Source organism: Gavialis gangeticus, unplaced genomic scaffold, assembly GCF_001723915.1.
Source record: "Gavialis gangeticus isolate Ggan-Ray unplaced genomic scaffold, GavGan_comp1, whole genome shotgun sequence".
Taxonomy (NCBI): Eukaryota; Metazoa; Chordata; order Crocodylia; family Gavialidae; genus Gavialis; species Gavialis gangeticus.
This window is the reverse complement of record NW_017728960.1, coordinates 15567-26605: the sequence shown is the minus strand read 5'-3', so window position 1 is coordinate 26605 and position 11039 is coordinate 15567. Positions and strand designations below refer to the sequence as shown.

Genomic DNA, 11039 nt, shown 5'->3' with positions numbered 1-11039 from the left:
TGGCACAGAAAAGACCTGGTCTCTGAGAACGGACAAGTCATAGAAGCACATGGCTGGGCTAGGCTGGGCTGTCCCACTGCCTGGCATTGGGGGTCATTTAATTTCTCACTGGAGTTTTTAACCTCCCATTTATTCTGCAACTGCACATGTTGCTCCCTCTTCACACATCCTCAGAGGATCTCAGCGTGCTGGTTTTATCCAAGGTTGGGGGTTGAGCCTGGTCCACGTTCTTGCCTCAGTGCAACCTTTGTGCAGGTTAACTCAGTATTATCACAAGCACTGCAAAGAAGGAAAAAGCCCCTGGCCTTTCACCAAACAGGAAATCCTGATAACCAGCTGGTGGGGGAATCTGTCTGGCTGCCCCCACCTCATCAGCCTTCTCTGCAGTGAGGAATTTCCTGTGCTCCAGCCTGGGTGAAGTGGGAACTGAAAAAGGGACACGTCTCCCAGGACTTGGCCTGGTCTGACAAGCAGGCCCTGAGGAAGACAGCCGGTCACTCTCCCTCCCACGACACGGGCTGTAGTGGCACTTAGCTGGGAGGTCCCACTTGTTAGCAGAAGATGCTCTGATGTCCTGGCCCTGCAGCTCCCATGGGGACCAACCTCTGGATGGAGCAAGAAGGACCCCACGGGCTTGTGCCAGCAGCAGGGTTTGGTCCCTTGATCCCACACCGCCAGTGCAGATGCCTGCAAGAAGATGGCTGTTTCTCGCAGGCTGGCGTGGAAGCAGGGGGCACCGTGCACTTCTTTGGGGATAGATGGGAAACTGTGCTGTCTCCTGGGTCACAGCTCTGCCTGGGGCTTCCTTGCCCCAGGGCCTGCGTTTCCACCCCGATACAGATTAACTCCACCCTGTGATGTAGCCACCGTCTCGAAGTGCAGCATGTGAGCTGTGCAAAGCCAGCTCTGCTCACCCAAATGGTGCTACCTCCGTAGCCCCTTGGAGCTTGCTAAACCAGCTCCAAGCTACATTGTTGGAGAGGGAGGACGATACCCATGAGCTCAAGAACCATTGTGCTGCCTTGGCTGGGGAGAAAAAGCAAAGCCAAGTGCTTCTGTTTTGCTTTTAAGTTAACTGTTATGGATGCTTCTTGGGTTTGGCTTTTCCTTCATGTCTCCGCTGAGTCGGACTCCTGGAAGCATCGGTTGAGCCCACATGGAGCCGCGGGGTCGGGCGCAGCAACTGGGGCTGTGCCAAGCAACTGCTCTACCACTCTTCTCCCTGGGTCCATCACGCCTTCCCGCAATTGCCATATCCCACTGGCTGCTCTCCGTTCTCACCCCCTCACCAGCCAGCTCTGTAAGGGGCGGGGGGAAAACAGCGGGTTCCGAGACTTGAGACCTGTAGCTTGCCAGGAGACTTGCTGTAGGGGTAGGACCCAAACCCTGGATTGTTGTAGCACAAGCGAGGCCCGGCCTCTGGGTCCCCATCTTGGGACGCGGGTGAGGAGTGAGCGTATGCTAGGGTGTGCAGCACCAGCCGAGTCCGCCGGAGGCGAGCAGCCTTACAAGGTGATCCGTTATCTGCCGGGATACGTGGGTGGGGGCTGCAGAGGCGGTGGGGGGCTCAGACCTGGTTTCATGGCATGCGTCTGACTGTGTGATTGGAACACAACTGACTGGCTTAATAAAGTACACAATGTTTGTACCTCTTTATCGCTGCCTTCGTTACTTCCCCCCCACATTTTCCGCGTACCCCCTGTTGTGCCTACACCTGGCAGGCGGTACATCCAGTGTGTCTCAAGGGGCCTCTAAGCATCCCTTTCAAAAACCTCACTCTCCCTTTTACTCCATAGGGGAGGGGGGTTGTGATTTTTTTTGCCTTTCTTTTCGTTCTGAATTTTCAAGACTTTCCCTTTTGGCAAAGCTCCAGAGTGGCAAAAGGAGGGGAAGAAACCATCTGAATTCTCAGCAGCGAAGGAAAAAGGTTGAAAAACAAAAACCTTTCAGACCCTTGTTGTTTAAAAAAAAAAAAAAAAATGATGATCTTTGTAAAGTGAGAGGCAAGGGAGCCTTGTGGGCAAGACCTTTCATTAGGCCGACGGCCTGCCAGAGAGAGACCTGGGCAAGCTTTCGAATGTGGGTGAAGAACACACTGCAGAGATCATAGATGATGTGGGTTGGAAGGGACCTCAGGTCACATCTAGTCCAACACCCTGCTCCAAGCAGGACCAGCCCCAACTACATCATCCCAGCCAGGGTTATGTCTAGCCAGGTCTTAAACACCTCCCAGGATGGAGATTGCACCACCTTGGGTAACCTGTTCCAGTGTTTCATCACCCTCCTAGTGAGGAAGTTTTTCCTAATACCTAACCTCAGCTTCCCTTGCTGCAACATGAAACTGTTGCTCCTTGTTCTCTCATTTGCCCCCACTGAGAACAGTCCAGCTCCGTCCTCTTTAGATGGAGGGAGTTAAAGGCTGCTATCAAATCCCTGCCTTGGTCTTCTCTTCTCCAGACTAAATCAGCCCAGTTCCCCCATCCTCTCCTCACAAGTCATGCCCGCCGGCCCCAAACCATTTTCATTACCCTCCACTGGACTCTCTCCAATGTGTCCACCTCCTTCTGTAGTGGGGGGCCCACAACTGGACACAGGACTCCAGATGTGGCCTCACCAGTGCTGAATAGAGGGAAGAATCACTTCCCTCCACCTGCTGGCAACACTCCTACCAATGCAGCCCAATATGCCATTACCCTTCTTGGCAACAAGGGCACGCTGCTGGCTCCTTCCTCTTCTTGCCCACTGTCACCCCAGATCCTTTTCTGTGGAGCCCCTGCCCAGCCAGTCGATTCCCGGCCTGTACCGATGCTTGGGATTGCTCTGTCCAAGCGCAGGACTTTGCCCTTGTCCTTGTTGAACCTCATAAGATTTCTTTTGGCCCCATCTTCCTCACCTCTCGCTTCTTTTCTGGACCATCCTGCTTGCAACATCACTCCAACACCACTGCAGGGTTTTTTTTAATGACTTTATTTGCCAGGGAGAGAAGGAAGCTAGGGTTTTTGCCTGGCTCCAGCTGTGAATAACAGGATGACCTATCTCGGAGGACGATCTAAAGGCAGGGGGCAGGAAACACCACCCAGGACAGCCTTGTTAGTTCTGCAAAGGGATGGGACAGGACAGTGGCCGTTTTGAAAGGCAACATGTTGCAATCGAAATAGAACGAAATCTCTCTTCATGCAGCTGAGACTCCAAATTCACATGTCCCGCTACCCCTCACATGCACGTTTTACACAGGCTTGTCTTTTCACTGAAGGCTCTTGAAATCAGGATCCCAGCCTGAACCAGCTGAAAACCCCCACTGAATTGCTGTTTTCCTCTTTGAACATCATGCCTTCTGCCAGCCTGGACGTCACAGCTCGGGTAGGAATCAGTATGTGCACGTGCCCCATCTGTGCATGGAGGGTGACCTGTCCGGGTGGCATTAGCAGCCCAGTGCATGGGACAGGACAGCGCTGAGCTCATGTGTTTGCTTCCCATCTTTGCCCTGGACCTGCTGGTGCTCCACTAAATCCTGGAGGGGTCTGCAGCCGTGCAACAGCTCGGCTCCCCAGCTCCTGAGCCAGTTCGGGGACCCTCCAGGTTTTATTGAGGACTTTTCTGCAAGTCCATAGGGGCACAGAGCTGCCCGGCCTAGAGCTTCGCCTCTTCCTAGGCACTTTGACCTCCACTGGGCACAGGCCCCATGGGTCCTCCATGAACAGTGTTGGACCCAGTCCCATCTCCCCGTCCCCTATTCCCTCACCAGTTAAATCCCACCCCCAGCCACGGTGTTAATTAGGATGCTGCTGCATCCTCTGCTCAAATCCTACAGCAAAGGCATCGTCTTGTCCGTCTCTCACTGGAGAGACAGACATCCTCCTGTCCGTCTCTGTGTTGGTGCCTGGTTCTGTCACGGGCACCCGCATCTGTTTCCACATCGGTGGCAACGATGAGCCGTCAGGCTCTCGGCCTGGCACAGGGGTCTCAGCTGGGCGGCCATGCTCTTGTGAGACGGGCACCAAGTTTTCCCGCTATTCATTTCAGGAAAAATAAGATGGGCAGGACCTCAACCAAGCCATGACCTTGAACTGGGGTGAGCAGAGCAGCCCTCAACGCCACTGTGAAATCCCAAGTGAGATTTTTCCCCTTGGTGGGCGCAAGCCCTGATGTGCCACGAGACAGGCACTCCTGTACTGGGTATGGGGCCAAGCCCCCAGTGTCCCTGCACCTGGGCTCCTGGCGGGGCACCTGCATGGGCAGAGACGGGTGTTATTCTCCCCCTGGCTGGCCCACGGGGCAAAGGGGGCTCGGGCAGGCCGGGAAGTGCAGCCCTCGGGTCCCTTCCAGCCACTTCCTCCAGAGGAAGGCAACGTGTCCTGTTTCTCAATGGACCTGCCAAGGCCTGCACAAAAGAGGCTGTCGGGGAGGGAGTGGGCTCTGCTCCGAGCCTGGGATCCTCAAAGGGGTGGGAGGCGTTGGTCTGCGCTTGGCAAGTGCTGGCACCGCTGGGGTCCACTGCTCCGTGCCCCTTTCATGATCACCCCCCAACCCAGCCCACATCTCTCTTCCTCCCGGAGCTCCTTGCTTGCCCCGGGACCGCTTGTCCTCGCACTAATTGAACCCAAGCCTCATCCATGGCGGATCCCAGGGGTGGATCCTGTGCCCGCATGTTCCAGAGCCGAGCTGCACTCGGGCGTTGCTGAATCAGGGCCTGGCCCCTCATCCCCCCCATGGCAGCGTCTCCAGCTCTCTTAGCAGAGAGGCCGCTGGAGGGGCTGCCCCCAGACCCTGTCTGAGGCCGTGGCCAGCAGGCTCTTCCTTGGCTGCTGGAGGGTTAGTGGTCCCTTGCTGTTTTTAATCACCTTAATCCAGCGCGGCTCCCCCCAGCCCTGATCCAAACCCTCCCAACTGCAAGCGAAGCAGCTGGGTTTAAGCATCCACCTTCTGGGGGGTTAGTTAATTAATTAATTGTCCTGAATGAACCCTTTCTAGCTGGGCAGGGCAGAGGCTGGCTGGGGCTAAGCCACCCCCACCATCTTGCAGCCCCCCGGCCCCGTGGGCTGAAATCTGTCCGGCCATTGCAGCTGTGCGGGGGACCATGGCTGCTCCCTGCTCCTACTCCACCGGTGACCCATGGGGCAGCTGAGGCCTTGGCCAGGCCCCGAAGCCGGAGGCAGCTCCCGGTGTGGCCTGACGGACAAGGACATGAGCTCGGTGGGCTGAGGGGGAAGGGAGTGGAAGGGCTGCCCAGCACAAAAGCCCCTTCTTCTCCCCGCGCTGTCTCCCGGCTCAGGCGGCATCGGCAGAGAGGCCCTTTCTTCCCCGACCTCCGCCAATGGGCTGGAGCCGGCGGGGCCCGAGCACTTGGCCGCCGTCCACCGGCACTGCCAAGGAATGTGGGAAAGGGGAAAAATAATACAGTGCAGCGAGCGCGGGCGATGCAGCCAGCTCCGGGCGCCGGGAGGACACTGGGAGGCCGTGGCACGGGCTGGGGACCCCCATCCGCCCCCCAGGTTTGGAGCCCTCCTTCTCTCCCGCCTCGGGGTCTCCACACTTCGTCCCAGGTCTCTGTCTGGCCTGGAGGGAGGGAGGGAGCGGCCGCCTGTTGCTCGGGGAGGCCGGATGCTGCTGAGCTCTGCCTTTTTTGCGGCCTGCCTCAGTTTCCCCCCGGTGGGATCTTCCCCTGGGTGCAGAGCCACTTAGCTACTGGCCTGGAGGGTATTGGGCTGGGGGGTGGGGGTGGGGGTGGCATCAGGGCTCTCCCCCCAGCTGGGGAGGCAGGCAAAGGCAAGAGGGGGTTAGCAAGGCAAAGTGACTTGCCTGAGACCATGCAGGCTGGCTGTGGCAGGGCTGGGGCCAGGCGAGGCCTCTCCTTTCTCAGATCCTGTCAGCAATGGACTCGGCCCCAAGTGCTGAGGGTGTGGGGGACAGCCAGGGTCAGGGGGCACCCACCACACCGGGGCCAGGCGGGCATCCAGCTGCCGCAGCTCTGAGATGGGACCTGTCTCTCCTACCGCCTCCACGCAGCCTTGGGCAAGTCCCTTCATCTCCGCAGTGCTCACGCGCAGCCCCCGGCGCGGCCAGGCTCTGCCCAGGGGTGGAGGGACACCCTGGAGCTCCCGCCTTCCCTGCCGGCCACGGCTCATCGCTGGGACCCGGCACCTGGTGAAGTTAACTCCACGGCCCTGGGTGCATCCAGTGGGGGGCATCCCTGCTTTCCCCCAGCTCCCCCCATGCCCCTCGCAAACTTATGTAACCGGCTGCTTGGCTGATGCCTTGTGCCTGAGCCACTGGGCGTCACGTGGGCTGGCCGCTGGCTTCAATGGGGCCTTGTGTGAACTTGACAAAGGGGAGATTGATTTCTAGCCGGGAGGGGGCTGCCACTGGGGGGTGGCTTGGCTTTGCCCAGTGTTTCTGTGGCGGAGCAGGACCCTGCCAGCCAGGGAGGCGCGGTGGCTGCGGAGGCAGGAGGCTGAGCCCAGGGGTCGCCCCAGGATCGGGGCCCCGCCGCAGGTATGCACCAGGGCACAGGGGCCCATCCCAGCCCCGCTCATCTCTGCCCCAAAGACCTTCCAGTCCAAGGCAGGGCAGGCGAGGGGCAGGGACAGCTGGTGCTCCCCCCTCTCTGCTGACTCTTTGTACAGCACCAGCGCAGGGAGGCCCAGTGCTTGCCGGGGGCTGCTGGAAACTGCATAGCCCATCCAGGGACCTGGCATATGCCTCCCCCCGCCCCCAAAACCTCCAGCTCCAGGAGTCCTGGGATGACAGGTGCTTTCTTCGTCTGTCTTAGAAGAAGTTTCCAGCCCTTGCGGGGACTCCAAGGCGCCGTGGGGACAGGTGCAGGAGGGAAGAGGTCTTAAAAGTTTGTGATTTTTAAGGCGAGCTCGAGATGTTTTAGGGGGGCGGACTCGGACCGGAGGCAGTGGCTGGAAAGAAATCGGTAGCTGGGTTGGTTTTCTTTGCCCCCTCTCCCCAGGTCATGGAGTGCCGGCCGTCGCGGCGGTTTGCGTAGCAAGGGGCCACGGCAAAGACCCCGCCAGGGGGGAGCGAGTCCCCGGGGGCTCCAGTCCTGCTCTCCCGCTGACTGCTTTTCATCCCCCTCCCCGGCCCGAAAATGCTGACGATCAAGTTGCCCCAGATCTTCAGGGTTCACCAAGTCCCTCGCGTGAGTATGGGCCCCGCTTGGCCCCGCTGGAGGGTCTGGGCCGCTCGAACCGGCGACTTTCCAGCCAGCACGACCCCCCCACCAGGTCTCCCTTGTTTACCCACCCCGCTGGGAATTGCTGGGGGCCACATTGTGGCTAAGTGACATTACTGATTGTGACCCTAAGGGACTTTGCGCGTCTCCAGTTGGCAGATGGGTGGGACCAGGGGTGTCATGGGGCTGGCGGCACAGGATCAGGGCCACGGCTGGGGTTGGAGTGGGAGGGAAAGACTGAATCAGAGACCTGGCTGGTTCCTGCCTCTGCCGTGGATTCACAGGGTCCTCCTGACCCCCTGTGCCTCAGTTTCCCCGTGGATAAAGGGTCCTCAATACCAACTTCCTCCTCCCCCGCCAGATCTTTTGGGAGGATGGCATCATGTCGGGGTACCGGCACCCCAAGAGCTCGGCCTTGGACTGTATCCTCAGCTCCTTCCAGATGACCAATGAGACCGTCAACATCTGGACCCACTTCCTGCCCACCTGGTGAGGGTGGCACAGGGGCAGGGACTTGCCAGGCCCAGCCCCCATCTGGGGTGGGGGCTCCTTGGGGGTCAGGGGCAGGACTCCTGGGTTGCATCCCAGCTCCCTGGAGGAAGGCTGGTGTCACAACCCTAGGTGGGAAGGGGCTTCTCTGTGCCTCAGTTTCCCTTCCAGGGGTGGAACTGAGCTCGCCCCAACCCGGGAGCCCAGGGCAGGCGGGTCCGGCGGGCGCGGAGGTCACACCACGGCTCCGGGATCCCGCAGGTACTTCGTGTGGCGGTTCCTGGCACTCTCGTCCTCGCTGGACTTCTGCCAGGATGCCTACCACTGGCCCTTCCTCGTCTACCTGCTGCTGGTCTGCCTGTACCCCTTCACCTCCAGCTGTGCCCACACCTTCAGCACCATGTCCCCCCGCGCCCGCCACATCTGCTACTTCCTCGACTACGGGGCGCTCAGCCTCTACAGCCTGGGTGAGCCGGGACCGAGGGGTTGGGATCCCGGGCCATCAGCTCAGCCCCATCGATGCTAAAGGACCCCCCCACCATGTCTGATCTGCCCCTCTTTGGGGCTGGGAAACCCACCCCCACGTGTAGTTTCCCTCTGGCAGCTCCCTTAAGGGGCAAGGTCAGGGTCAGGGTCCTGCCTGACTCCTCCCCGCCTTGCGTTGCAGGCTGCGCATTCACGTACGGCGCCTATGCCATGCCGGATGCCTGGGTGAACAGCGCCTTCCACCACTGCTTCGTGCCCGTGGCCGCGCTCAACTCCTTCGTCTGCACCACACTGTCCTGCTACTCCCGGTACGGACCCAGCAGGACCGGGGCCCCGCGGCTTGGGGGTCTCCCAGGGCTCCTCGCCCCGCGGCCCCCGTCTTTGGAGGGGCCAGCAGGTGGGACACCCCCCCTCCACCCTTCCCTTCCTCTCCAGCCAGTCGTGTGCATTGTCCCAGACCCGGCTGGGGTCAGCAGAGGGGCCCCGGGGGCTTTTGCTCCAGTGCCTCCAGCCAGCAGGATCGTGTCCAGCTGGTTGGGGTCAGCAAGGGGCTGCTTGCTTGTCATGGAGCTGGGACACTCGGACACCTGGGTCCTTTTAGCTTCTCTATCCGGAGCCCCCCACCTCTTCTCCAGCTCAGCATCCTGCCCTGTGGCCATGTCCCCTGACAGCCCCCAGCCCCGGCCTTTCTGTCTCAATTTAGTGGTGGAAAAGACGTGCTGGCTGGGAAAGGAAGAGGACCCCTCCCCACTATTAAAGCACCGCTGTGGTCTAGAAAGGGCTGAGGGGGCCTGTCCTGCACCCACGGGTCTGCCCTGATCCACCGTCTTGCTATTGACTGCGATGCTCCCCTCATCGCCTTTGAGTTCCTGCAAAGCCGGGCCCAGAGGGGGTCACATCTGAGCCGCTCCCTGCTAGAGGCCGGCTCAGCCCTGCCTGGAGCAGCCCAGAAGAGGGTTTAGCAGCCCATGTCTGAATGGGAGATGGAAGAGCATTAGGAGCTGGCTTTAGGGGCCTAAACCCCTTGGCCCCTCTCTGTCCCCGCAGCTTCCTGGAGCTGGAGTTCCCACGGCTCAGCAAGGCGCTGCGCACAATGGCCTTCGTCTACCCCTTTGTCTACGACAACGTCCCGCTCTTCTACCGGGTGAGTCCCCAGCCGGTGGCGCCAGGCTCCCGCATGCCCGGTGGTGTCGGCATGGCCGGGCCGGGATGGAAAGGCCACGGGTCCAGGTGTCTTAACCGGGCCCAGAGGCACTGGGGGAGGTGAGGCCTCGCGCTCGGTGCTGGACGTTTCTACCCTACAGGAGTCATGGGGTTTACAGGGCAAAGGGCCGGGGAGGAACACGGGGGTCACTGCACGCGCATGCGAAGCCCTAGATCACGCTGCTGTAGGCATGGGTCGGACCCAGGCATCCTTCCCCCCACCCCCAGGGCTCTGCTCTACCCCCTAGCTCACACTGCCACAGTCCCCAGTTGGACTCCCCCTCCATAAACCCTGGCCCACACCCCCCGATCCAGGCTACCCCCAGCGCCCCCCTCCCTCTCCTTGCTCTAACCACTATGTCCCCTGCCCGCTTTCCCGCCAGCTCCTGTTCTGTTTCGGGGACGACCGCGCCTGGACCGAGGCTGTGGCCGGCTACTGCTACCACCTCTTCTTCGCCCTCCTCACTGGCTTCCTCTTCGCCTCCCACCTGCCAGAGCGCCTGGCGCCCGGGCGCTTTGACTACATCGGTGAGGTGGGGGGTGATGCTGTGGGCCACGGGGCATTGTGCCAGGGGCTGGCGCTGATCCCCCCACCTCTCCGCAGGGCACAGCCACCAGCTGTTCCACATCTGTGCTGTGGTGGGCACCCACTTCCAGCTGGAGGCCGTGCTGGCTGATGTCTGCGGGCGCCAGGCCTGGCTGGGGGCCCGTGCGCCTGCACCCACCTTTGTCCGCACCTTTGGCACCGTGGGGGCAGCCGCCCTGGGCAATGGTGCCATCATCGCCGCCTTCACGGCCGCCCTGCTCCGCGTGCCCACCGCGGCCCCGCTCCTGCAGGGCTCTGTGCCTGATGGGACCCAGCCCAAGGAGCAGTGACGCAGCCCCCAGCCCCCAGGACAGAGTGTGGGGTGGGGGCAACTCGCACCCAGGACCGGCGGCCGCACGTGGAGTGGAGACGCCAGGCGTCCTGAGGCTGCCTCTCGCTCCGCCAGTAAAGGAACCCAGGAGTCCCAGCCTGTGTTTTGCTGGGGAAGGAGACCCGGTGTCCCGGCCCCTCGAGAGGAACGCAGGTGTCCTGGCTCCCTCCTGGACAGGTGAACCCCGGGCTGGGGCTCTGCAATCTTAATTCATCTCTGACCCGCTACTGAGGGGGCATGGGCAAGAGGGGCAGGGTTGCCTAGTGGTTTCAGCAGACACTTGAACTCACCTCGTAGCTATGGAGTGTGGCCTAGGATAAGTCTGTCCTCCTGGGCCTCAGTTTTCCTGTCTGTACATGGGGCTAACACCACTCACCCCTCCGGCCTCAACCTGCTGGGTGCCGCGGGCCTTGGCCTGAGCCTGGCAGGGCCCAGAGGCTTGCACAGGTGCTGGGCATCACACTGGGTCCTGCCAGTGTCGGCACAGCCAGTGTCTGCCACCTGTGCCCGTGGCATCACCCCTCCCAGGGCAGCTGCCTCCATGGCTCACGGGGCCCTGCACTGTCCTGGTCTCCCCACACACCGCCTTGAGGGTCTATGGTCAGGGTCAGGAAGGGGGTGTGGGAGCAGCAAGTCGAGGGCAGGGGGGGTTGGAGGGGTGGGGAGGGGCCAGGTCGGGTTTGCTGGGTTGGGTTAACCTTAGTGAGGGGGGGTGTGTGAGTGCATGAGCAGAGATGTGTGTGTGTGCAGAAGTATGTGTGCACAAC

At 61.0% G+C, this 11039-nt stretch overlaps 1 protein-coding gene across 2 annotated transcripts; it reads left to right on the top strand.

Annotated features, from left to right (window-relative positions):
• Nucleotides 1-4795: 4795 nt before the first annotated feature.
• PAQR6 (progestin and adipoQ receptor family member 6) lies at nucleotides 4796-10309 on the top strand. Of its 2 annotated transcripts, XM_019514660.1 has the most exons (8): nucleotides 4796-5492; nucleotides 6956-7144; nucleotides 7539-7666; nucleotides 7928-8133; nucleotides 8334-8460; nucleotides 9200-9296; nucleotides 9739-9883; nucleotides 9960-10309. In XM_019514660.1, exons 2-8 carry the CDS (start codon nucleotides 7094-7096, stop codon nucleotides 10229-10231), a joined length of 1026 nt encoding a protein of 341 aa, XP_019370205.1. In that variant the 5' UTR covers nucleotides 4796-5492; nucleotides 6956-7093; the 3' UTR covers nucleotides 10232-10309. The 2 variants fall into 2 exon arrangements, with proteins under 2 accessions (XP_019370205.1, XP_019370289.1); XM_019514744.1 differs by lacking the exon at nucleotides 4796-5492 and having other exon boundaries at nucleotides 5822-7144.
• The last annotated feature ends 730 nt before the right edge of the window (nucleotides 10310-11039 follow it).

Bases quoted from the DNA above. Each gene is read 5' to 3' on its own strand.
- PAQR6 (XM_019514660.1), top strand. From the start codon at position 7,094: ATGCTGACGATCAAGTTGCCCCAGATCTTCAGGGTTCACCAAGTCCCT. The intron at 7,667-7,927 runs GTGAGGGTGGCA...GGGATCCCGCAG, and splicing joins ACCCACTTCCTGCCCACCTG to GTACTTCGTGTGGCGGTTCC. The intron at 8,461-9,199 runs GTACGGACCCAG...CTGTCCCCGCAG, and splicing joins ACACTGTCCTGCTACTCCCG to CTTCCTGGAGCTGGAGTTCC.